The sequence below is a fragment of the Dipodomys spectabilis genome, unplaced genomic scaffold (assembly GCF_019054845.1).
Source record: "Dipodomys spectabilis isolate Male_0828 unplaced genomic scaffold, ASM1905484v1 ptg000096l, whole genome shotgun sequence".
Classification (NCBI taxonomy): Eukaryota; Metazoa; Chordata; class Mammalia; order Rodentia; family Heteromyidae; genus Dipodomys; species Dipodomys spectabilis.
Window position 1 is genome coordinate 22,694,193 of NW_024870773.1, and position 27,384 is coordinate 22,721,576.

Sequence of the window (27,384 nt, forward strand, 5' to 3'; positions counted from 1 at the left end):
TTGCAGGGAAAAGGGACAGAACAAAGATGGGCCACATGGACCCTCAGCCCCTCCTATGGAATGGGCATGTACCCAATCTGACTCGTTAGGGTTAGATGAACTGCATTTGGCCAGCTTGCCCTCTTTCACCATGCGTGGACTCCTCCCAGGGCCCGTCCCACCATCTGTGGACTCCCCCCAGGGTCTGTCCCACCATACATGACCAGCTGAACTGCACTTCTGCCTGCTCACCCCTCACCGCTAAAGCTAGAACTTCTATTGGCTTCTAAGTTTTTCCCTTTTCTTTTTTTCTTGGTCAGGCAGAATAGTTAACATCTTTGACAGTGTTGAACTAACCTTTACATTTAAATTTCTAATATTTATTCCCAAATTTTAGCCAAGGGAACTAAATCCCAAATAGCTAATGCATTTTAAAATATTAAATTTTTAAATACCAGATTTTCTAATTTTTAAGTTAAAGAATCCTTAAAAAGCCACTTAAAATGATGTGAAAGTTCTTTAAAATTTTTGGTAATGTCCAAACCTCATAACCTTTTACATTTTTTTTCAAATTTTTTATTGTGATTAAGTGGTTACATAATTCCCCAAATTTCACAGTATTGTGGGATAGTGATGCTCAGTTAAAGTCACAAACACATTCTAACTTTCCTGGAGCAAATTGTCTATCACATTTATGAGTTCTATGAGCTTTGCAATATGGTTATTTCTTCCACATTGGGTGATATGTACATTTCTTCTGTTTTGCATAGCATCAGCTGTTCCCTCTTTCCCACTTGTTCCCTCACTGCCATTGAGTGGCTTAGTTCATTTTGGTCAATGTCCAGTGCAGCTGATGGGTCCCACTGATTCCTTCTAGTTCTGATTCCCTGATTCCTTCTAGTTCTGTGCCATCCTCCTGGTTCCCCTAGTGTGTACACATATATACCATACATGTGATCAGCAGCATAGGGTTATTTAGTAGTGATTCAACCAGATGAGTGGAAGTCCTTTGTTTCTTAAGTCCTGTTAATTTTGTCATATCACCTAACATTTTGGATTTAACATCCACGTATCAGGGAGACCATGTACCATTTGTCTCTTTGCTCTTGGCTTACCTCGCTCAACATGATTTCTTCTAGCTCCATCCATTTCTCTGCAAATGCCATTATTTTGTCATTTCTAATGGCTGCATAATATTCTATTGTGTATAGACACCACAATTTTTGGATCCATTCATCTGTGGTGGGACTTTTGGGTTGTTTCCATATCCTGGCTATTGTGAACAGTGCTACAATAAACATGGAGGTGCATGCGTCCTTGTATACTGGTTCCTGTTGTTCAGGATAGATGCCTAGAAGTGGTATGACTGGGTCATAAGGGAGGTCAATATTTAGCTTTCTGAGGACCCTCCAGACTGCTTTCCAAAGTGGTTGTATAAGTGTGCATTCCCACCAGCAGTGTAATAGGGTTCCTTTTTCTCTGCATCCCCTCCAGCATTTGTTGTTGGCTGACTTGAGGATGTGTGGGACATTCTGACTGGGGTAAGGTGGTATCTCAGGGTTGTCTTCATTTGCATTTCCTTCACAACCAGGGATGGTGAACATTTCTTCATGTGTTTCTTTGCCATTTTTATCTCTTCATCTGAGAAGTCTGTCTTTAGTTCCCTTGCCCATTTAGTAATTGGTTTGTTAGGTTTGGGAGGGATTAATTTCTTGAGTACCCTGTATATACTGGATATTAACCCCTTGTCTGATACATTGCTGGTAAATTCCCCCCCCCCCCCAATTAGTTGGTTGTCTTTCTTGCTTGGTTGCTATAGCTTTAGCTGTGCAGAAGCTTTTTATTTTAAGGTAGTCCCATCTGTCAAGTCTCTCTCCAATTTGTTGTGACCCTGGGACTCTGTTCAGGAAGTTCCTTCCTGTGCCTATAAGTTCAAGTGACTCTCCTACTCTGTCCTGCAGTAGTTTCAGAGCATCAGGTTTAATGATAGGTCCTTAATCCATTTTGAGTTGATGTTGGTGCATGGTGATAGGCTGGGGTCCACTTTCAGTCTGCTGCATGTGGCTGCCCAGTTTTCCCAGCACCAGTGGTTGAAGAGGCTGTGTTTCTTCCATTGTATGTCTTTGACTCCTTTGTCAAATATCAGCTGACTGTAGGCATGTGGATTTATTTCTGGATCTTCTATTCCATTCCATTGGTCTTTGGGTCTGTTTTTGTGCCAGTACCATGCTGTCTTTGTTATTATGGCTCTATAGTAGAATTTGAAGTTCGGCATGGATATCGCTCCCATGTTGTCTTTATTCCCTAGAATTGTTTTGGCTATTCTAGGTCTTTTGTTGTTCCATACAAATTTTTGGACTGTTTTCTGTATTTCAGAGATGTACGTCATTGGGATTTGTATAGGAATTGCATTAAATTTGTATATTAATTTTGGCAGTATTGCCATTTTCACTATATTGTCTGCCTATCCAAGAGCATGGGAGGTCTTTCCATTTCCTAGCGTCTTTTGTAATTTCTTTCTTTAATTTTTTATAATTTTCCTTAAATTGTTCTTTTACATCTTTGGTTAAGTTAATTCCTAAATATTTTATTTTTGGAAGGTTATTGTGAATGGGGTTGCTTCCTTTATTTCCCTCTCTGCTTGTACATTGTCAGTGTATAGGAAGGCTACTATTTTTGTGGGTTGATTTTGTATCTTGCTACTTTGCTGAAGTGATTTATGATTTCTAAGAGTTTGGGGATGGAGTTTTTGGGATCATGAAGGTTTAGTATCATGTCATCTGCAAAAAAGGGATAGTTTAACTTCTTCTTTCCCTATGCGGATCCCTTTAATGTCTTTTCCTTGCCTTATTGCCCTGGCTAGGGGTTCCAGGACTATATTGAAGAGGAGTGGAGACAGTGGGCATCCTTGCCTTGTTCCTGATTTTAGGAGGATTGGTTGTAGCTTTTCCCCATTAAGTATAATATTGGCTATTGGTCTGTCATAAATGGCTTTTATTGTTTTAAGAAATGTTCCTTCTATTCCTATTTTCTCCAGAGCTTTTAGCATGAATGAATGTTGAATTTTATCAAAGGCCTTTTCTGCATCTGTGGAAATAATCATGTGATTCTTGACCTTGGCTCTGTTGATCTGTTGGATTACATTTATTGACTTACATATGTTAAACCATCCCTGTATCTCTGGGATGAAGCCTACCTGGTCATAGTGTATGATTTTTTTTATGTGTTTCTGGATTCTGTTAGCTAGAATTTTGTTAAGGATCTTTGCATCTGTGTTCATCAAGGAAATTAGCCTGTAATTCTCTTTTTTGGTTGGGTCTTTGCCTGGTTTAGGGATGAGTGTGATATTGGCATCGTAGAATGAGTTTGGGATAGCTCCCTCCTTCTCTGTTTCTCTGAAGAACTTGAGGAGTATGGGTATTAGGTTTTACTTTAAAGGTCTTATAGAATTCTGTTGTGAATCCATCTGAGCCTGGGCTTTTCTTTCTTGGAAGACTTCTGATTGCTTCCTGTATTTGGTTGTAGGATATTGGCTTATTTAATTGATTTACTTCTTCTTTGCTCAGTTTGGGCAACTTGTTTTTCTCTAAAAATGCATCCATTTCTGCCAGGTTTTCTTTCTTTAGAGAGTATAACTTTTGAAAGTAGTCCATTAAAATTGTTTGGATATCTTGGGTACATGATGTGATTTTTCCTGTGGCATCCCTAATCTTGTTAATATGGGTTTCCTCTCTTCTTTTTTAAATTAAGTTTGCCAATGGTCCATCAATTTTATTTATTTTTTCAAAGAACCAGCTTTGTGTTTTGTTAATTTTGGTTATGATTCTCCTATTCTCTATTTCATTATTCCTCACTCTTAGTTTGGTTATCTGGCTCTGTCTAGTAACTTTAGGTTCTATTTTTTCATGTTTTTCTAGCTGTTTTAATTGCAACATGAGATTATTTACTTGGTCTGTCTCTATTTTCTTGATGTGGGCACTGAGGGCAATAAATTTGCCCCTCAGGACTGCTTTTGCTGTCTCCCACAAGTTTCTTTGTGATGTGTTTTCATTTTCCTTGAGTTGTAGGAATTTTAAAATTTCTTCTTTAATCTCTTCTGTTACCCAAGCATTGCTTAGAAGTGTACTGTTCAATTTCCATGTATTTGAGTAATTTCTGTGGTATGCTTTGTTATTGAGAACTAGCTTGAGTCCACTGTGGTCAGATAGGATACAGGAGATTGTCAATCCCCTTGTATTTGCTTAAGTTCCTTACATGAACTATGATAAGGTCTATTTTGGAGAAAGTTTCATGAGCTGCTGAGAAGAATGTGTACTGTGTTGTTTTAGGGTGAAATACTCGGTAGATGTCAGTTAGTTCTACCTGAAGTATGGCCTCACTTAATTTGGTAGCTTCTTTGCCAATCCTCTGGTTGGTAGACTGTCCTTTGGTGAGAGTGGGGTGTTAAAGTCTCCTAGAATTATCGCATTGGGATCTATTTTATTCTGTAAGTTTGAGAGTATTTGCTTAACATATTTGGGTGCACCAATGTTTGGGGACTATAAGTTGATGATGGTAATATCCTCCTCTTGGATTGTTCCTTGTATTAATATGTAGTGTCTGTCCTTGTATTTTTGTATTGATTTTAATGAAAAGTTTATTTTGTCAGCTATCGGTATTGCTACACCTGCTTTCTTACTGGGGCCATTTGATTGGTAGATCCTTTTCCACCCCTTCACTCTGAGTTTGTTTGTATGTTTGGCTGAGAGGTGGGTCTCCTGAAGGCAACAGATGGATAGGTCAAGTTTTCTGATCCAATCTGCAGTTCTTTTTCTTCTGATTGGCAAATTAAGACCATTAATATTAGAGATAGTATAGCGAGATGCATTGTGGGTCCCTGTCATTCCCTGTTTTCCTAAGTTTTTCTTCTTTCCTTTCCTCCTGTGCTTGCTCAGTTAGACTTCTATTAATGCCTATCTGGGTGCAGGTCCCTGTTCCTGGTTGCTTTCTTCAGGTTGTGTTCCCCCTCTTAGTATTCTTTGCAATGCTGGCTTAATGTTTATGTATTCATTTAGTTTTTCTTTGGTATTAAAAATTTTCAGCTCTCCATTGAATGTGAATGCTAGCTTTGCTGGGTATATCAGTCTGGGTTGGCAGTTATTGGCTCTCGGGGCTCGTATGGTACTTTCCCAGGCCTTTCTTGCATTCAGTGTTTGTGTGGAGAGATCTGCAGTGATACTATTTTTTTTCCTGTTGTAGTGTAGCTCCTTCTTCATTTTTGCTGCATTCAAGATTGTTTCCTTATTATTCTGATCTATCATTTTTACTATAATGTGTCTAAAAGTGTTTCTTCTGGGATCTTGCTTGTTAGGTGTTCTATATGCTTCTGTGATGTAGGTAAGATGTTCTTTTTTGAGATGGGGAAAGCTTTCACCGATTATCTTGTTGAATAGGTGTTGCATTCCCTTTCTTTATTATTCCTCACCTTCGTCCATTCCAATTATATGAAGGTTAAATTTCTTGGCATTCTCTGCTTGCTCTTGAATTTCCCTTTGGCATAATTTAAGTGATTTTTCCATATCTGTCATTTTTTTGGTCCAGTTGGTGTATTCTGTCTTCTGTATCTGACACTCTACATTCCATTTCGCTCACTCTGTTAACTATGGCTTCCATTGTGGTTTGCATGGAGGAAATGGACTCATTTATTGATTTGATGCTGGTTCTCAAAGTACTAATCTCACCTCTTATTGAGGTGTGTACTGCCTCTATTTTTGCACTAATCTCACCTCTTAGTGAGGTGTGTGCTGCCTCTATTTTTGCTTGCATCTCCTGTTTGATATTCTGCATCTCTTTTGATATTTTGACCCTGTGTTCTTTCCATTTCTGGTCTATTTCTCGCTTTATTTCTTGAGTCATTGCCTCCAGCATCTCTTGGATGTAGCTTTTGTCTTCCATTCCTGCTTTGCTCTCACTGGGGCTCTCCCCTGGGTGGCTGCTGGCTTTTGGAGATAGCTTGCTATCCTTGGTGTTGATAAATCTTTTAATTTTTCTCTGTGATTTTCACATGGGGATTCAGGGATTATTGGAGACTAATCTGAAATTTTGTTTTGGTCAATAGGTTTCTGTCTTTGCTTGGTTGCTGTTTCTGTGCTGGTAGAGAGAGTCTGTACCTGATCTCGGTTCTGGTGGGGACTGACCTCCAGCTGACCCACATAGGGTTCTCAGCTCTCTGCTATAGATCACTGGCAGTTCCTGTCTTTGGAGGGGTTGAGCAGCCCAGTCGCTCCTGTTTGCTCCTATAGGTGCTCTCGGTGAGATTGGATGTGCTGGATGCACTCTCCCAGATGCTGGAGTCTGCTATGGGCTCCTGATGTTTATGTTTTATTTTTGTTTGTTTGTTTTTTTTTTTTGGCCGGTTGTGGGCTTGAACTCTGGGCTTGGGCGCTGTCCCTCAGCTCTTCAGCTCAAGGCCGGCACCCTACCACTTGAGCCACAGCACCACTTCTGGTCCTTTCTGCTTATGTGGTGCTGAGGAATCAGATCCAGGGCCTCATGCACCTACGACAAGCACTCTACTGCTGAGCTACCTTACCAGCCTGAGCTCCTATTATCTGGTGCTGGTGGCCTGTGTTGTCCAATTCCCAGCCTAGAATATATAGGTCGGGTTCTGGTGGGGTTTAAGCTTTTCTTGTACTGAACCCCCGGGTCTTTTGCTGTCACAGGTGTGATTCCCAGGAGGTACAGTCCCCTGTTTTTCCCCCCTCTGATGAGGTGTATGCTCAGCTTCTGACTTCAGTTGGGAGGAGTTGGTTGAGTTGCTCAGGCATTGGATCTCGGCCTGGTCCTGGCCCCGGCCTGGGGCACACCAGTTGGACCTGTGCTGCTGTGTATCCCACCTAGGTTATGCAGCCTGGAGTACACAGTTCAAATTTCTTCCACTGTTGGCTGTTTTGACCCAGGGGCACTGTTCCTGGCTTGGGCATTTAAGCTCCCTTCCAGGGGCACTCTTGCTCTAGCCTGGCCAGCTGGGTGTGGTCCATGGGCTGGTGGAGCTCTCGAACAGTTCCCAGTTTTAGTGGGTCCTGAGGTCCAGGTGTTGGGGTAGGGGGCCTGGGTCAGGGTCTGGGGATTCCCACCATCTCTGGTCTCCCTGCGGGGTACTCACCCTGGAGCTAGTTGTTGTTTCTGTGTGATGTAGATCATTGGTTGCCGTTGCAATCAGAGTTCAGTTTAAGTGGTTGTGGGCTGGGCTGGGCTGGGCGGTGGTGGCTCTGCGTGTTTCTCCTCTGTTGCTGCCTCAATTGATACTGTTTGGGTTGTGCTGTGCGATGGACCTTGGGCCTCCACCCGAGGGGTTGGGGAGGGGCCTCCGTGCAGGTTCTGAGTGCTGGGGTTTGTCTCTGAGCTTTCTGGATCAGCACCAGTTCCTTGCAGGTCTTCTGCTCTGGTTTTCTGTGGGCATCCCTTGTAGCTCTGGGGTTCCTGCCGTGGGGCTGAGTGGCTTTGGCGGGATGGAGCCTCTCTGCTCAGATGGAGAGTGAGGGGTGGGGGTGGAATCTTTGTGCAGGCTCCCGGCTCCTGGGACTCTGGCAGCCCCCCGCCCGGCGGGGCTGGCCATGGCTTGAACACTGCCACGTGGCCAGTAGAGGTTAGGGGAGGGGTCTTCATGCTTCTCTGTTCTGAAATTCTTCTTTTTCTCTCTTTCTTTTTTGTTTTTTTCCGCCTCTGTTTTTCTCTGGGTGTTCATCTTTTTTGTTGTTGTCGGTCTCTTGGGGAGATTAAGCATTGGAACTTGAACTCTCTTTTTGGTTAGGGAGAGCTGAGTACTACCCTGTTGCCATCTTGGTCTTCCCTAACCTTTTACATTTTAAATTTAAACTCACCCAATTGTTACAGCATGCTGACAATTCTTATCTTGAACATGTTCACAGACACATACAAAACACTCGCACAGATCTTGCCACACACAGATCTTAAAGCGCAAAAATCAAAATCAGTTGTATGTACATTTTTTAAAGTTTTTAAACAAAAATTTAAGACAGTATTTCTTTTAAACTAAGTACCTTTGTTGAGCTTCATTTTTCCAGAGCTTGCTTGTTTAGCAAGGCGATTCACCAATGGGTCTTTTGAATCCCTTCTGTTGGAGGAGGGCTGGGGGAGGGGGTCACCTGAAACTAAACTGGTCTGATTTTTTATCCAATTTTAAACAAGAGCACTTTACAAATTGTTACATTGTCAGGACTAGCTGAAAAGTTCAAACCAAGCACACAGCCTTCTACACCCTCCCTGCCCGCAGCCTCCACAAGGAGAAAATGCAGCCTGAGGCTTGAAGGGAACCAAACTAGTCCAGCAACCTTCCACACCTCACAGGGAGGGGAGGCATAGCAGGTCTGTGACTGAGCCCAGCTGGAGGCTGGAACTTTTTTATTCCTCCAGAGATGTTTAAATAAATAACAAAAACACAAATAAACACAAAAACCAAGGATCCACATTTAAAACTGGTATCAATTCTAAAACTATAAGACAACAACCAAAGGCTGAGTTGGGGAATAATGGGCCCCCAGTTTATCCTTACCAGAACTCTGTGCCTTTCTCAATCAGCAAGCTGAATCCAGAGTCTGCTGAGTGAGCCTGCCACTCTCACCCAGAACTTCCCTACCTTAAAAAACAGAACAGAAAACACACCGAAGTAAAAAAGACAGACAAGTGGCCACAAAGACATAATCAGGTCTCAGTGAATGGAGTGACATCTCACCACCATTTACAAGTGGGACTTAAATCCACTTACCAGGGGATTTGAACCTCCTCTTCTCACCTCTGGAGGATTTATCTTTTAGATTCCTGCAAACGTTGACCCAGGGGCCTTCCAAGGTAGAGGAAAATTCCCAGTCATCTTGGGGCAAGGGAAAGAAGTTCCTAGCGGCCATCCCCTCAGACTGACAGGTTCTCCACCATGCTCAGACCCCCCTCCACCCCTCACCAGGGCCAAGGCCTGAGGCTGAGGCTAAGATCTTGCTGGGGCCACTTGCAGGTGGTCAGTGACAGTTTCATCGTGAATATGGTTGATAAATTGAAGGTCTCTCCAGCTGGCCACCCCCTGTCAAGGGTGGGCCATTCCAACTGGCAGTAAGTAATTAGTTTTTCCTTTTTTAATTTTCACACTTAAATTGTGGGCCCTGTCTTTAGCATCCTTGAAATGGTTTCGGGGAACTCAAGGATACCCTCTTGATCTGAAAATGAAAGTAAGATGAACAAGGAAGAATGTACCAAATCAGAATGACAAACAGAACACTCAACACAAAGATACAACTTAAGACAAAGACATATGCTGTTCATTATAAATTGCCAACCAGAAAGTGCCAGACTTGGAAAATTCTCCAAAAAATGCCCGCACGTCAGTGTCAGACTACAGACGGAAAATTTCCCCCCCACCCCAAAATCTGTACTAAACAGCAATTTACCCAGATGGGGACTGGGGAGTTCTCCCACATACCCCGTTGGCAGCCTGATAGCGCATCCTCCAAGACTCTTTGCCACCCAGAATGCAGACCCTGCGGTAAACCAGAATTATAGATACAGAACCTGCAAGTGACCAAAAATACAGAACAGCAATGCCTCAACTTACCAGCCAGGTTTTTCATGACTCTGTGATCTGGTGTCTGGGTTGGTTTATGGGGGGGGATACCGGACGAGCCCCCAGATGAAGTGTCCAGTTTCGGACGTCCCCTCACAGACCACCAGAGACCATGATCAAAGCAAACACCGAAGAGTCGTTTAGTGCAAGCTTAAGCTTGGTCCTCCGCGCACTTGCTAACTGGTGACGCTAAGAGGCCCCGAGAACAAAATCAGCATAGCTTTTTATAGTATTGAACAAACACCTTCACAAGTTCAGGGGGTTTCCACACAGCAGTTACATGATTGGTTAAAAATTGCATAGTACTGAGGTTTGAGTCCACCCTGACCACACTTCCCTTTTTCTGCTGGAACACTTGGGCAATTGCTGTGTTTCTTAAGGGTGGCAACCTGCAGTTTTTTCGAGAACTGCTCCTCTTTCAGGGTTATTCTGAGGACAGGACAGCTACAGGTTGGTGGGGTTAACTTAAAATTGAGTTACTTTAGCTCTTCAACAATTACATGAGCAAGGTAATGAGTACATTTCTTATCAAGCATTGTTGCCTCCTCCTTTGTTCCTCCTTACTATCTCTTCCCATCTCCTCCCCACCCCTCACCCCCAACCCTGCACCAAAGTTGTAAAGTTCGTTTTTTGACATAACGACTTGTACATCTTATTGTTGCAATGGGTCCACCTGTATCCCTATTTAAACAATTTGTTTTTTCCCTTCCCCTCCCCAAATTATACCAACACCAAATACAGTGAAAACAGGGGTTATACCATGGGGGAGGGACATACAAAGCAACAAAGAAATCATCTTATAAATATGTTAGAAACAATAGCAAGAAAGAAAAAAACATTTGAGTTCTTATCTGACCGTTTCTGCTTGTCTCAGACATATACTAGTATTACTGTAAAGTTTTTTTCAACCTTTTCAGTTGATGTCATTTGATTGGAAGGAAAGATTCTTACACCAATGTCTTTTTCTCAGAGAATATGGAAGTCTCTCAATGGTGTCTCTGATGATTAAAATTCTTATCTTAATGAGAACATACATTTTTTGTTTAATTGATTCAATTTTTGGGCATATATCTAGGATGCAGCATTTGTTAAGCACACTTGAGTTTGGAAGACTGGCAGGATATTGGATTGTAGGATTGCTATTACAGGAATAAGTCTAAGATTGTCTTTGAGAAGATTTAGCTGATAGTAAGGGTAGAATGAAATAGTAGACATTGGTATGGGCTTGTGTGAAGTTTCAGTGTTTCTGTTCATCTTGGCTTACTTGGTTATCAGTACACTTACATGGAAAGGAAAACAGAATCTGTGAAAGTCATCCAAATTAGACTGATCATGCCATCCATTTATAGTGACACTAAAGGTTATGCACTCTGAGGAACTTACCACAGAACACAGAGCTGACTCAAGATCTGAAATATATCAAACATTTAGAACTATTGATACTTTTATATAAAATATTCATGTTCTCAATCCTGTATTGAAAGTAACTCACATGTGGTGACATTTATGTCCGTGAGTCTCCATCCCAATCTGTAATACTTTGCTGAATCTCTTCAGAGCAAAGTGTAGACACAGCTCTTCCCTGTGGATGATCTTTGAGCATATCTTCTGGGAATGAAGATTTCTCCCACATGAACTTCTAGCACCGTACCCCAAGAAGTTAATAGTAATTTGTTTTCGACATTTAAACCCAGTATGTATTCAAATTTCCCACAGTTCTTTTGTATTTCTATGCTCCCATGTTTTCCACACTTTGTTTTATGTTGCCTTTCTTACACTCTTAACCTGAAATAGTCATCAAATCCTCCTGTCTTATGATAGTAATTAGATTTTTTGCATCAATTTCTGTCAGGTAGGTAGGACAATTGATAGAATGCTATATTTTTCAAGTAGAATTGTACTGGGGAGCATGCCATTCTTGTAATAGTAAAGATGCGTATTTTCATCATTTGGCTGACTATTCCTGGCCTCAGCTCTTTGTAAAGGCATGATTTACCATTTTGCAATCACGTTATAAATATTTCCAAAGTCCTTCCTACTTGTTCATCTCCAAGGTTCAATCTCAAGGCACATTTACACATAATTCTTGAGTTTCCATCAATGATTGTTAGGAAAATTAGAATCTCGGGATTTGTGCGTATTTTTCTTCTAATTACTCTGCTTCCCTATCTTAGAATGCAAACAATTTTATTCCTCACCTGGATAAACTAATTAGTCCTGTGAGATGAGGATCCTGATTAACCTTCCTCTTCAAAACAATGCTCTGATAAGGAATTCATCAGCAGGGGAAAATATTTTTGTCCCTCCTTTTGGTTTCTGCAAGTGTATTCTTACAAATTCATGAATGTTTATTTACTGTCTTGTTAAAATGGATTTTGCTGATTATTGCTTCCAATGCACAACTTTGACCGAATGTCACCAGCAGCTGTTTTCTTTGTGTGTGTGTGTGTACTTCTTTGTAAAAATAAGAAATTACCTTGTTACAAGTAGATAATTGTATTTAGCATTGATAATGTGGTCCACAGACTTGATTAACTCAAGAAAATTACTTTAAGAAACATACAATGGGGCTGGGAAGGTGGCTCAGTGGTAGAGTGCTTGCATGCATGAGGCCCTGGGTTTGATTTCAGAGCACCATATAGGCAGAAAAATCTGGAATTGGCACTGTGGCTCAAGTGGTAGAGTGCTAGCCTTGAGCTGAAGAGCTGAGGGACAGCGACCAGGCCAGAGTTAGGCCCCCAACCAACCAAAAAAAAAAAAAAAAAAAAAAAAAGAAACATACAATGATGATAAGGATATAAGATTATTTTTATAACAAAAACACTATTTTATGCTGATAATTTTAATTCCAATTTAATGTTCCACGTTTTTTTTAATTGTTCGGCTTTGTCTGATATTTTAATGTGATAGCATTGTGTCTTATTCACGTGTAGGTAGAGTGCCATCCGTATCTCAACCAGGGAAAGCTGCTGGATTTCTGCAAGTCAAAGGATATTGTTCTGGTTGCCTATGCCGCTCTGGGAACTCAAAGATACAAACGATGGTAATAAGTACAGCAGGGAGTTTGCTTAGAACACTATTGTTGAAAAGGTATCTTTATTCTTGTAGACTCAGCTTTTGTTGTTGTTGTTGGCTCTAGATGGTTTTTTTTTTTCCTTCTTTTCTTCCAGTCCTGGGGCTTGAACTCAGGGCCTGGGTGCTGTCCCTGAACTACTTTTGCTCAAGGCTAGTGCTCTACCACTTGAGCCATAGTGCCACTTCTGGCCTTTTCTGTTTATGAGGTACTGAGGAATTGAACCCAGGGCCTCATGCATGCAAGCTAAGCACTTCACCACTTAGCCACCTTCCCAGCCTGTTGTAGTTGTTGTTTTTTTGTTTTGTTTTATTTCATTTTTGTCCATTGTGACCTTGAACTCAGGTCATGGATGCTGTCCCTTAGCTTTTCTGCTCAAGGCTATCACTCTATCACTTGAACCACAGCTTCATTTCCAGTTTTCTGTTGGTAAATTGGAGGTAAGTGTCTCATGGGCTTTCCTGCCTGGGCTGGCTTCAAACCAAGGTCTTCAGATCTCTGCCTCCTGTGTACCCTGAGCCATCAGAGCCCAGCTTAGTCTCAGCTCTTTAAAGTACATTCTGAACTGGCCCAGGGGAAAATGTGTATCTAAGTGCACTCTTTTTTTGCTAAGCCAGTACTCCTGGTCTGAAAAAGGGCACTCCAATACATTCTGGAAGTCTCCCAACAAAACTGATTACTCAGCCTCTGGAGTTCAGCACTTCTGTCTCTCTTTCCAGGGTGGACCAGAGCTCCCCAGTACTCTTGAATGATCCAGTTCTTGGTACCTTGGCCAAAAAGTACAATAGAAGTGCAGCTCTGATTGCTCTTCGCTACCAGGTACAACGTGGAGTTGTGACTCTGGCTCAGAGTTTCAAAGAACAAGAGATGAAAGAGAACGTGCAGGTAATGAAGGTGCTGTTGGCATATGGGTTCCTATTTACTCTTCAGGTGAATCCTCTGAACATATTTCTGGATCAGATGGTTGTCTGTAGCATTGGCTGTGCCTGTGATATTCCCAGTGCTCTTGGAAATTTTTTCTCCTAACTTACAAAAGAAGAGATGAGAACAGCCATATTTTAGAATTAGGATTGGGAAGAGCAATGATATTTTGGCTTCAGAATTAAATCATCCATGCACCGCATATCCCTGCACCATTGATATTATCTTTTCTTAGAGTAGTGATTTTTATTCTGCAAGTTATTATGTTTGTATGTTTTCATTTGCTTTGTTATGAGTTTCTCTACTGGTTGATTTCTTTCCTGTTTGTCCATTGATCCGGGTTGATGACATCACTTTTGCTATATTATTACTTGCAGTAGTTATAAAACAAACTGTGCATACTAGAGCATTTCTTTAGTTCAAGGTGCTATTGTTAAGCCAATTGCTGGTGACTCATGCCTATAATCCTAGTTACTCAGGATGCTGAGATCTGAGGATTGTGGTTCAAAGACAGTCCCAGCAGGAAAGTCCATGAAACTGTTATCACCAGAAAACTGGCACTGTGGTTCAAAGTGGTGGAGCATTAGACTTGAAGGAAATAGCTCAGGTAAAGCACTCAGGGCCTGAGTTCAAGCCCCATGACTGACCAAAACAAAATATCCTATTGTTTGGAAACTTGCCGCAAATTCAGTAAAGATTTTTTCCATGTTGGCTGAGTTTGCAGCAATATCAGAACTGTCACGTATTTTCTGGAAAATCAGACTAGTCTGTCTTGTGATAGTAATTGTGCTATTCCCTAAGTTCCTCAGTTCTGTATCAATTTCTTCCAACTAGTGCAGGTTGTATGTCTTCACATAGACATACACTAAGGCAACGTGCTTCTACTTGCATGCCTTCAATGCCCAGACTCAGAAATGGTATGTAACTGCTTTTGCTAAACTCTACTATGTTAAAAAGTAAGCAGATTCAAGGAATGGGGGAAGTAATAACACATCTACTAGAAGTTGGAAATCTGTGCAAAAAAAGGTATGAAGACTGAGAAGTATGACTAGAATAAGGTCTTTTAATAATTAATTTGCATTCACATATTCTCAATATGAACTGTTTTTTTTCCAAGCCCTGATTTATCAGAATATCTCCTCTAACATTCTCCTTGTGTTTGTATGCTTGTTTTCATGTGCTCTCATGTACAAAATTTTCTTCTGTCATTGTAATATGCATGCCTTTGCTTTGTCTCTGGTTAGTGTCAGGTCTTTTATACTTTGGAATCATCAGAACATTCTACTTACTCATCTTACTAAAGTATTACAACCTCCTCCTAATTCAATTGTAGCACACATAATACACATACATAATTTTAAAATGATAAATAGATGATCTCAGTGAGAGTAATGCATATAAGGCTTCTTTCCTACTTTGAATGTGTCATTTCCTCTCTCCTATTGCCTTAATAGTGCTAGAACATCAGTCTTATTGTCCCATATGGAAAAAAAAATATTTTCCTGAGCCTTCCCTTGTGCTATTGAAGAGTGTCTTAGCTATTCTTGACAGATTGTCCTGTTATATTTAGAATAACTTTACTATCCTCTTACCTGAATAAGTCTATTAGTGTTCTGATATCTAAGTTGTGATTTTCTAAATTATTAACCAATCTAATTTAATTTCAGAGATTATTTTTTGGTCTCTCTGATTCTTTCAGTGTCTGTCTGTCTGTATGTTTCTCTCTCTCTGTCTCCCTCCCTCTCTCATAGACATATACCACTACCACCACCACCCCCACCACCATCAAATTATAATTAGTGAAATTTGATATGTTCTTCAAGGGACCCAAATTAGGTGAAAAGATTCTCTTCAAGCCATCTCCATTTTCCATTTAAAATGATATAATTAACATTTGGACAATGCTGATTTTAATTATGTTGAAAAGAGCCTTTTCTTTTAATTGTTTTTTAATTGATATAGAAATCTAGCTGTGTGCATGAAGATATTTGAATTGTGTTGTTTCAAAACTTGCTGTTCAAATCTTTTAAATAGGGATACAGGTGGACCCATTGCAACAATGAGATGTATAAGTCGTTATGTCGAAAAACAAACTTTACAACTTTGGTGGAGGGAGGGAGGATCAGGTGGGGGGGCGGGGAGTATGGGAAGGGATGGGAAGGGGAAACAAAGGAGGAAGCAACAGTGCTTGATAAGAAATGTATTCATTATCTTGCCCCTGTAATTGTAACCCCTCTGTACGGTATTTTCACAATTAAAAAAAAAACTTTCTGTTCATTCTTTGGTAACTTCTATGAAGCTAAAATATTTTAATAATATGAGCAGTGTTTCTGGATCAGCTACTTTTCATGTCTTCTTTTGTATATAGCACCTTGTAGCTTCAATAAACTTAGGGTTTCAAGAAATTTGAAAGATGCTTTAAATGCTGACTACGAAATCTGATTTATTTGCATATTCAAGATTGGTCAGTGTAGTGTCTAAGTATTTTAAAATGTTTCTGCTTGCATCATAGGTTTATGGATTCCAGTTATCTTTAGAGGACATGAAAGTCCTAGATGGCCTGAACAGAAATTTCAGATATCTTTCTGCTGATATGTAAGTAATGTTATCATTTTATTTTAAGCTTCAACTTCATTTAGTTTCGGGTCTCTTCTATCCTTTTTAGAACCTGAACACTTTCTTTGCCTCTCCAATGGCTCCCACTGTGGGAGTCAATGGAACATTTGTTTTTGAGTTTCTGAACTAGGAATATCTCAGTGCACAAGACAAAGAAACTTAGGAGAAGACAGCATGAAAGCAAGTAAATGCTGTTTCCATCATTGAAGAAAATTCATAGTCGTCAAAAATGTCTTTCTCCATGGTCTATACTCAAGGAATGTGACAATGGGCATATGTCATACATGAGCATGAACAAGTAGTATGTATCCCTTTGGTTGTTCATATTGTTAATTTGTGATAAGAATAAATGTGCTCCTATTTGAAAGGAGATTAGCAAATCAACAGTAACATTGCTCAAAAATGGGTAGATACATTACCATTATTAAAATTTTTATTAGTATGGAGAAAGATGAAACTAATCTAAGGACATAACACCATGAGAGACAAAGCACTAAACAATAAAAATTTACATTCTGGGCTGGGAAGGTGGCTCAGTGGTAGAGCGCTTGCCTTGCATGCCAGAGGCCCTGGGTTCGATTCCTCAGCACCACATAAGCAAAAAAGAAAAAAGTCGGAAGTGGCGCTGTGGCTCAAGTGGTAGAGTGCTAGCCTTAAGCTGAAGAGCTAAGGGACAGCGCCCAGGCCCAGAGTTCAGGCCCCACGACCAAAAAAAATTTACATTCTTCTTAAATACTTCCATAGGTAATGTTTCTTTGTTATTTTTATATTTTGTGTTGGTAAATATAGAGCTCTATCCATTCTATGGTAATGTGGACCTATATTTTATAAATTACTTCTTCCATATCTGAATCTAATACAATATGATATACATGATAGTAGTAACTAATCCAATAAAATAGCAAATTAATTTAAATTATATACATAACTTAAATGAAGTAGTAAAATTTAAATTACATTTGTCATCCCAAACATTATACCTTAAAGTACTTCTTGTGTTGGTTGCTCTTTGAAATTGTCTTTGTACTGAGCTTGACATAAGAGATTTCTTTTCTCTATGAGAAACTGAAATAAAAAGGGGCATTTAAAAAATTTCTTTCCTTTGTTTGATGGACACACAGAGAAAAGGGAGAAGTATGCATCTATGCTTATTGTCATTTTTCCTGTGTGTTCTGTTCTGTTCAATATAGTTGGGAGAGTTTGGTTCTTATATTTTAAAACTACTTCGTGTAAAGTTAAAGTCATGAAAATTAGAATGGCAGAAAATAGTCAGAAAATATAATGATTAATTTCTAATTGAATTGTAGATTTATAGATATCACATATGAACTTCTATAGAAATGGATCCTAGAGCTTATGGTATGCATTCTTTGTCTTTGTAGTTTTCTTGATCACCCTAATTATCCATTTTCTGATGAATACTGAAATGGAGGCCTGTGTGACGTCTTCTACCTGAAACTCCTGTGTACAGAGGGCCCTGGGAAGCCTAATGGCTCTGCCATTGGGATTTATCTGTTCTACTCCATTGCTGCCGCGTAGGAGTTACACTCAGCTTAAGCTGAGTCCCCAGTCCCCCATCCCACCTAGAAGAGAATGATTTCCAATTTCATCACTTGTTTAAATAAAATTAAAGTTGTCTTCTTGAAGATCTGTCTCACCCCTGTCACTATCACTTGTATGTTGTGTTTCCTAACGCCCCATTGTGACTCAAGACCGGCTAGAAGTCTGAAGGTTGAGATTAGAAGACTATAATACTGTTAATTTGTTTTGTTTTGTTTCAGACTAAGTAATGAAATATAGCCCCTTTGGTCTTGAACATGTGATCTCCCTGCCTCAAACATCGGAGTGCCAGGATTATAGGCATGCATCATTACACTTGGCTGTTAATGGCCACACTGTGGACATTAGAGAGGTGAGGATGGTCTTGTTCTCAGGCTTCAGGAAAATAATGGTTAGTAGGAAATTAACAGTCAATGTTCCTCCAGTGAATGACATTTAGTTAAAGGTTCTTAGTGTTGAAGGAGAGTTACAGTGCAAGAATAATCACTGGTCTCAGGGCAGCTCCATATTAAAGCACCTAGAAACTGGAGAGTGAAGTATTCCTGTGCAGGTTTGAACTCTGGTGAAGTGGTGAATCATTAGCAGTGATCAAGATCAGGATTGAGATGAGATGCTAGGTCAGCAGGAAGGAGGTGAACACATCCCTCCTTGGGAAAGGTACTATACCAAATGGTTTCTACATCATTCCATCCTGAAGACAGTAGAGAGCTTTTCACATTTTTCATCAAATATAGGCTGAGCTGAATGCTGGTGGTTCACACTTATAATCCTAACAACTCAAGAGCTTGAGATCTGAGAATCAAGATTTGAAACCAGTCCTTGAGACTCTCATCTCTAATTAACCAGCAAAAAGCTAGAAGTGGAGACATGGACCAAGACGTAAACCATCAGCTTTGAGCAAAAGAAAATGAAGTGGGAACAGGAGGGCTTGAATCAAAGGCCTAGTGTTGGCACGCACACAGACACAGACACAGACACACACACACAGACACACACACAGATGAGACTATGAGTCATGCATAGCTCTGCTTGTAAGAAGAAAAATTAGACATAATTTGCCTTTCTTTTAGAGTGCTTGGAAGAATTTATGACAGTTAGGATGTACTTACAAAATGGAGTCCACTGAATTGCATAAACTTAGCATGTGACCTGGAGATGATATCAACAAAATGTTGGAAGGAGAAGGTCCGAGCTCTCTCTTTTGAAACATCAAAAGTCTACCTGTCCACTGTCTAGTTAACAGTAATACAGTCCTGGTAAACAAAGAGTTATGTAGAAACAGCACAGATATCCAGTGGAAAAGAATAAGACTCAACTTGTTCAGGAATTTCATTGTATTTTTATCCAACATGGCCCAAAGCTACTACCACAGTGTGGTACTGGTCTGTAGGTAGCAGCAACAGCAAACAATTTAGTTTTTCAATGCAGGGTAGCTGTACCCATGTTTGCTGTACCACTTGAGCCATATATCTCTCTGGGCTTTCCTTAGTTATTTGGAGAAGAAAGACTCTCCTGGACTTTTTTTTTTGGTCAGTCATGGGGTTTGAACCCAGGGCCTAGCTGCTGTCCCTCAGTTCTTCAGCTCAAAGCGAGCAGTTCTAGCACTTGAGCCACAGCGCAACTTCCAGTTTTCTGGTGGTTTATTGGATGTAAGAGTCTCACGGACTTTCTTGCCAAGGTTGGCTTTGAATTGTGATCCTCAGGTCTCAGCCTCCTGAATAGCTAGGATTACAGGTGTGAGCCAGCAGTGCCCGGCACTCTCCTGGACTTTTATGCCCCAGCTTGTTTTGAACCTTGTTCCTCTGATATCAGTCTCCTGAGTAGCTAGATTTATAGGACTGAACAATTAATACTCAGCCATGACTGAAATTAATTCTATTATTTTGTAGAGTTCATGGGAAAAGTAATTCACTCCAGTGCTTAGCTTTGTGAACAAGATTGGTTACTGACTCAATCTCACTTTCTATTATAAGTGTATTCACATAAATAGCAATATTGAACCAACTTGTACAACTTGTGATAAAAAGCTGGGCTCTGGTGGCTCAAGCCTGTAATCTTAGCTACTCAGGAAGCTGAGATCTGAGAATCACGGTTCAAAGCCAGCCTGTGCAGGAAAGACCATGAGACTCTTATCTCTAATAACCAACTAGAAAACTGGAAGTGGCACTGTGGCTCAAGTGGTAGAGCGCTGGCCTTGAGCTGAAGAACGCAGGGACAGCACCTAGGACCAGAGTTCAAGCCCCATGACTGACAAAAAACAACAACAAAAAAACTTGTAATAAAAAACAAACAGGCTCATACTAAATCTTCAATGCAGTTGTTTAGCTGTCCTTGCGGGGACATTGTCAAATTTGTCTCAATGAAACACTGGCTTAATGCATACCAGAAATTTTAATATATAAAACCTCTTTAGAATTAATCACTACAGATCATGAGAAACTTTTGATGATGTTATAAAGATGTTTATTTACTGCTGAAATATATTTTCTTTGTTATTTTTTATTATATATAAACTTATTGGAAAGATGCTGTACAGAGTGGTTACAGTTACATGAGCAAGGTAATGAGTCCATTTCTTACCCAACATTGTTACCTCTTCCTTTGTTTTTCCCTTATCATCTTCCCCACCTCCCCAATTCCTCCCTTCCCTTCTCTCACAGTTGTAAAGTTCATTTTCAACATGGTGTCTTGTACATCTTGATGCTAAAATGTGTCATCCTGTATCATTTATTTTAATTCAGGAAATTATAAACTGATCAATTTATTTACATGTGCACTGAAACTTTTAACATTTTAAAAATATTTTTTATTGTAAAGATACTCTACAGAGGAGTTACAGTTACATGAGCAAGGTAAAGAGTATATTTCCTATTGAGCGTTGTTACACCCTCCTTTATTTTTCCCCTACCATCCATTTTGTCACCGCCTCCCAAATCCTCCCTCCCCTCTCACCCTCACCCCCACCCACAAAATTGTCATTTACAACATTCTGTCTTGTACATCTCATTGTTACAATGGGTCAACCTATATCCTTATTTCAGCATTTTGTTATTTCCCTTCCCCTCCCCAAATTAGAAAAATGTATATACAAGATGCAGAACATCAGAATCAAATACAGTGACAAGAGAGGTTGCCCAGTGGGAAAGAACATACAAAGAAATAAAAAAATCACATAGTGCATTATAAGTACATTAAAAAGACCAGCAAAAAGATTAAAACCTCTTTTGTACCTATGTTTGGGTTCATTTTCCTTAGCATCCAGTTATATGGTCATATGTATATAGCTCTTGATCTCTTCTGCTTGACCTAGACATATACTAGTTATTGTAGATAAGGGAAACCATGGGACCTATGTTTCGTTGAATCTGGCTTACTTCACTTAATATATTTTTTCCACAAGTCTTTCCATTTCCTACCAAATGGAGCAATGCCATTCTTTCTGATGGAGGCATAGAATTCCATTATATATATCACATTTTCTTGACCCATTCATGTACTGATGGGCTTCTGGGTTGGTTCCATAATGCTGCAATAAACATATTTGTGTTGGAGCGTTTAGTATGGCTTTGTTGGTGATCCTTGGGGTAAATGTCTAAAAGTGGGATTGTTGAGTCTTAGGGGAGCTCTAAGTGGAGTCTTTTGAGGAACCTCCATACTGTTTTCCAAAGTGGTTGAACAAGTTTACATTCCCACCAACAACGCAGTTGAGTTCCCTTTTGGCCACATCCCCTCCAGCATCTGTTGTTATTAGAGTTCTTGATTATAGCCATTCTAACTGGGGTGAGGTGGAATCTCAATGTTGTTTTGATTTGCATTTCTTCTATAGGTGAAGAAGTTGAGCATTTCTGCATGTGTCTATTGGCCATTCTTACTTCCTATTTAGAGAAGTCTCTCTTTAACTCTTTAGGCCACTTATTAACTGGGCAGGTATTTCTTTGATTATTTGTTGTTGGGGGATTTAATTTTTTGAGTTCTAAGTATATTTTAGATATGAGAGCCTTGTCCATTGTATGGATAGTTAAGATCTTCTCCCACTCTGGGATTTCTATTGATCTTGCTACCTATGTCCTTTGCCATGCAGAAGCTCTGCAGCTTCATGCAATCCCATTTGCCCAACTTTCTTTGATTTGTGGTGTTTCTGTACCTTTATTAAGAAATTTGGCCTGTGCCATGGAGACCTAGAGTTTCTCCTATTCCTTCCTGTAATGTTTTATGGGTGTCTGCTTTGACTTCGAGGTCTTTGATCAATTTGGAGTTGATTCTGGTGAGGGTGATATATTGTGGTAGAGCTTCAGTTTTCTACAGTTGTTTAACCAATTTTGCCAGTACCATTTACTGAAGAGGCTGTCTTTCTTCCATTCTATTTTTTTAGCTCCCTTATTAAAGATTAGGTGGCTATAGGTCTGTGGGTTCATTTTTGGGTCTTTAATGCAGTTCCATTGGTCCTGAGTTCTGTTTTTGTGCCAGTAGCAAGCTGTTTTGATTATTATGGCTTTATAGTAGAGTTTGCAGTTTGATATTGATATTCTTCCAGCCCTATTCTTTCTGCTAAGGATTGTTTTTGCTATTCAGGGTCTTTTATTGGTCCATATAAATGTTTGGACTGCTTCTTCTGTTTCCTTGAAGAATGAGGTTAGGGTATTGATAGATATTGCATTGAATTTGTAGATAGCCTTTGGAAGTATTGCCATTTTCACGATGTTAATCTTACGAATCCAGGAGCATTGGAGGTTTTTCCACTTCTTTAGTTCTGCTTTAATTTCCTTTTTCAAGTTTTTAAAGTTTTCATCATAGAGGTCTTTCCCTTCTTTAGTTAAGTTAACTCCAAGTATTTTATTTTTGTGGGGCTATTATACAAGGAGTTGCTTTCCTGACTTCAGCCGTACTCTTCTCATTATTGGCATATGGGAAAGCCATTGATTTTTGAGGGTTAATTTTGTGTCCTGCTACTTTACCAAAGTTTCGAATCAGTTTGAATAACTTGGGAGTGGAGTCCATGGGGTTCTTTAAATACAAGACCCTGTTATCTGCAAAGAGGGAGAGTTTTACTTCTTTTCCTATTTGGATCCCTTGTATGTTTGCATCTTATCTTAATGCTCTTGCTAGGCATTCTAATACTAAATTGAAGAGAAGTCGAGAGAGTAGACACCCTTGTCTTGTTCCTGAATTTAGAGGAAATGGTTTTAACTTTTTGCCATTAAGTATAATGCTGTCATACACAGCCTTTATTATATTGAGGAATGTTCCATGGATTCCTACTTTTTCCAGGGCTTTCATCATAAAGGAGTGTTGGATTTTATCAAATGCTTTTTTCTGCATCTATTGAGCTAAGCATGTAGGTTTTATCCTTGCTCTTGTTGATGTGCTTAATTGTATTAATAGATTTGCATATATTGAACCAGTTTTGCATCCTGAAATGAATTCCGTTTTATCATGATGTATGATTTTTTTTGATGAGTGGCTAAAATTTTGCTTGAAGTTTTCCATCGATTTTCATCAAAGAAATATGTCTATAGTTCTTTTTCTTTGATGAGTCCCTGCCTGATTTTTGGGATGAGGGTTATGATGGCTTCATAGAAGGAGTTTGGTAGTGAACTTTAATTTTCAATTTCATTGAGGGGTTGGAGGAGTATTGGAGTGATTTCTGCTTTGAAGGCCTTGTAGAATTCAGCTGTAAATTGCTTTTCTTGGGTTGGAGGTCTCTTATTGCTGGTTCTACTTAGAAGTTTGATATAGGTCTGTTAAGTTGGTTTAACTAATCTTGATTTAGTTTTGACATGTCAATATTTGCTATTAATTTGTCCCTTTGTTACAGATTCTCAAGCTTATTAGCATAAAGGTTTGAGAAGTATTCCCTAATAATGTTCTGAATCTTGGTTTTTTTTTGTGGTGATGTTACCAGTCTCATCTCTGAGTTAGTTTATTGGGTGTGTTCTCTTCTTTTTCTAATAAGATTTGCTAAGGATCTGTCAATTTTGTTAAAATTTTTTGAAAGAACCAACTCTTTGTTTTGTTGATTCTTTCTATGTTTTTTTTTAAAAAATGTGTTTATTTTATTTTTATTTTTTTCTTCTTGTTTATATTGTGAAAATACTGTACAGAGGGGTTACAATTACATGGTCAAGATAATGAGTACATTTCTTATCAAGCATTAAATTCATTTAATTCTGATTTAATTTTAATTATTTCTTTCTGTCTACTGGATTGGGGTTTAGCTTGTTGCTCCTTTTCATGGAGGTTCAGATGTCTCATTAAATTGTTGGTTTCAGATATCCTCAATTTGGTCATGTAGGAACTCAGAGCTATAAACTTGCCTCTGAGTACTGCCTTTGCTGTGTCCCAGAGGAGCTGGTAATCCGTGTGTCCATTTTTGTTGAATATCATGAACATTTGAATTTCCTTTCTAGTCTCTTCTATGACCCACTGGTGGTTCAACAGTGTGTTGTTCAGCCTCCATGTGTTACAGGATTTTCTTTGGTGCCTTTTGGTGTTGAATTCAAATTTTATTCCCTTTTGATCTGAGAAAATGCAGGGCATAATTTCGATGTTTCTGAATTTGGACAAATTTGCTTTGTGACTCAAAATGTGGTCTTTTTTGGAGAATGTTCCATGTGCTGCTGAGAGGAACATGTATTTGGTAGATATCTGTGAGGTCCAGTTTATCTATGCAGTGGTTTATATCTGAGGGTTCTCTGTTGAGTTTTTGCTGGGTTGGTCTATGCAGCAGGGATAGTGATGTGTTAAAGTCCCTAATAATTACTGTCTTTGGATCTATGTTTGATTTTAGGAAAAGCAGTGTGTTTGGATAAATTTGGGTGCTCTGTATTTGCTGAATAGATATTTAGAATTGTAATATCCTCTTGAGGGAGAGAGCCCTAGATTAGTATGCAATGACCTTCTTTACTTCTTGCAAATTTTAATTTGAAGTCTATTTTATCTGATATTAGGATTGCAACTTTAGCCTGTTTCTGGGGGTGTTTGCTTGGTAGATTTTATTCCACCCATTCACTTTCAAAATATGTTTGTTTTTGTGGGCAAGGTGTGCCTCTTGAAGGCAGCCGATAGAAGGATCTTGCTTTTTGATCCAACTAAACAGTCTATGTCATTAATTGGAGAGTTAAGTCCATTAATATTGAGAGTTAAGACTGAGAGGTGTTTGGTAGTTCCTGCCATGTTATCCATCTTCATGGAGCTGTGCCAACCTGGTTCTTCCTATGATTCTTGGATGTTCTGTTTGGGAGCTGTTTGTTTGTTTGTTTGACCTTTATTATGCTCTTGTTGGTTTCCTATGTGTAGGACATCTTTAAGTGTCTTTTGTGGAGCTGGTTTGGTGGAGATCATTCTTTTCTGTAGAAGGTTTTTATTTGACCTATTATGAAGGACAGTTTAGCTGGGTACAGTATTTTTGGTTGATAGTTGTTTGTCTTTAGGGGATGGCATACATCATTCTAGGCCCCTCTTGCTTTAATTGTCTCTGCTGAGAAATCTGAAGTTATTCTGATTGGTTTCTCTTATTTATTTATTTATTTTTGGGTCCAGTCATGGGGCCCGAATTCTGGGCCTGGGCACTGTCCCTCAGCTTTTCAGCTCAAGGCTAGCACTCTACCACTTGAACCACAGTGCCACTTCTGGCTTTTTCTTTTTGCTTATGTGGTGCTGAGGAATTGAACCCAGGGCCTTGTGCATGCAAGGTAAGCACTCTACCACTGAGCCACCTTCCCAGCCCCTGGTTTCTCTTCATAGGAGATTCATCTTTCCTCCTTGAAAGCTTTAAGGATCCTTTCCTTGGTCTGAATTGATCCAGTTCAGATTACAATGTGACGGTGGGATGCCCTGTCCTGGTCTGGTTTATTTGGGGCTCTAAAGGATTCTTATATCTACACAGGACTATCTTTTTGCATATTTGGGAAGTTTTCTGCTAAGATCCTATTAGATAAAATTCCTAGACCGTTAACTTCTGTCTCTAGGTGCTCCTCTACACCCATTAGTCTCAAATTAGGCTGTCTGATAGTGTCTTCTACATGTTGAATAGATCTATCATATTTCTTGGATTTGTCTTGAATAGTTGTCTGTTCTTTCTGTATAATATCTAGGCTGTCTTCAATCTCAGAGATTTGATCTTCTGCATGGTCTAACCTATCAAGACTTTCTATTTTGTTTTTTATTTCCTTACTTTTTAATTGGTCAGACTTGATGGCTTCAAATTCTTTGTTGGAGTTTTTTTTTTAGGTTTTGTATGGACTTCTTTTTTTTTTTTTTTTTTTTTTGGGTCCGATCGTGGGGCCTGAACTCGGGGCCTGGGCTCTGTCCCTCAGCTCTTCAGCTCAAGGCTAGCGCACTACCACTTGAGCCACAGCGCCACTTCCGGCTTTTTTCTTTTCGCTTATGTGGTGCTGAGGAATCGAACCCAGGGCCTCGAGCATGCAAAGCAAGCGCTGTACCACTTAGCCACCATCCCAGCCCTTGGATGGACTTCTTTACTTCCTTAATTTGGTTTTCAGTGTTCATTCTCAGATTCCTTAGTTGATTGGTTATGGTTTCATTGGAGTTCCTTTCCTTCCATTAGGCGTCATTCAGCATTCCATTTGTGGCCTCCCTGGATTCCTACAGCTGTCTGTTTGTGGATTCCATGAATGCCTCTATTAATCTTTGCCATTTCTTAACTCACTCTCACAATTCCTCCATTAATTTTTGATTAGCCTCTTCATGCTTGTGCTATTCTTGTATTAATCTTTGGTTTCTGCTGAAATATTTTATATCTACTGTTATCTGATGTTGTCACTTACTCAATGATTTTAATTGAGTTTCAAGTTTTTCTTAAACACCAAGTCTCTGAAGAGGCAAAAGAGATTTTTATTGAAAATTGTTTGGATAATTGATTGAATTTGAGTTGTCATGTGAGTGGAGCAAAGGCTCCTTATCCATGGCCAAGTGTTCAAATGAAGACACGGGTACATCATATCCAAGTTAGGTAGAACACTGTAAGTAAATTTTAATGATGAGACTAAATCAAAATTCCGAAAACAGTAAGCTCTCTGCTGAAAGTAGAGAGTGTCCAACATGAGAATAATAACCCAGTGAATTTAGAAATATCAACGTCCAAATTCAGATTTTACAGGTGGAAAAACTGAGTTTATTAATGTGTGAGAATAATGAATAAGACTAATTGGTATCAAGTGGGGTTTGTGGCACTGAGGAAACAGTTAAAAACAGAGGCTTTTTGGGGGGAAATTTGCTTTATTACATTTTATTTTGTAATAAATTTCCAGCTTAAACCTCGAATCATTGCATGTTATGTTGTGATAAAAATCAGATATCTTTTGGGCAACTTTGACTTATGCCTGTAACCCTAGTTACTCAGGAGGCTGAGATCTGAGATCTGGTTCAAAGCCAGCCAGGGCAGAAAAGACCCTGTGAGATGCTTATGTCCTATTAACAACTCAACAAACAGAAGTGACACTGTGGCTCATGTAGTAGAGCACTAGCCTTGAGCTGAAAAGCTGAGGGACAGTGTCCAAGCCAAGTTCAAACCTCATCACTGACAAAGAGAAAAAAAGGTATAAAAATATTTTAAAGTATATATGCAAGCAAGCATGCAGAGCTATGAACACAAGCTAAGAGA

General features: G+C 39.5%; 1 protein-coding gene, 1 long non-coding RNA gene and 1 pseudogene across 4 annotated transcripts in view; 2 read left to right on the forward strand and 1 right to left on the reverse strand.

Moving 5' to 3' along the window:
* Positions 1–7,395, reverse strand: part of LOC122113039 — a 17,728-nt gene extending 10,333 nt beyond the window's left edge. The window contains exons 1-2 of the long non-coding RNA XR_006148361.1: positions 7,380–7,395; positions 239–240 (exon numbers count right to left, since the gene is read on the reverse strand). This is a non-coding gene — a long non-coding RNA (uncharacterized LOC122113039). The remainder of the gene's footprint in view (positions 1–238; positions 241–7,379) is intronic.
* The window catches only part of LOC122113023, a 174,258-nt pseudogene that overhangs the window by 73,267 nt on the left and 73,607 nt on the right, over positions 1–27,384 (forward strand).
* LOC122113024 (aldo-keto reductase family 1 member C13-like) overlaps positions 1–27,384 on the forward strand; it is a 265,240-nt gene that overhangs the window by 7,152 nt on the left and 230,704 nt on the right. The window contains exons 6-9 of one of the 3 annotated variants that reach the window (XM_042685911.1): positions 12,526–12,635; positions 13,385–13,550; positions 16,099–16,181; positions 17,585–17,871. In XM_042685911.1, the coding sequence (XP_042541845.1) occupies positions 12,526–12,635; positions 13,385–13,550; positions 16,099–16,181; positions 17,585–17,627 (402 nt within the window). In that variant the 3' untranslated portion in view covers positions 17,628–17,871. Of the gene's footprint in view, positions 1–12,525; positions 12,636–13,384; positions 13,551–16,098; positions 16,182–17,584; positions 17,872–27,384 lie in introns of those variants that run through there. The other 2 variants (XM_042685912.1, XM_042685913.1) reach the window with 2 other exon arrangements.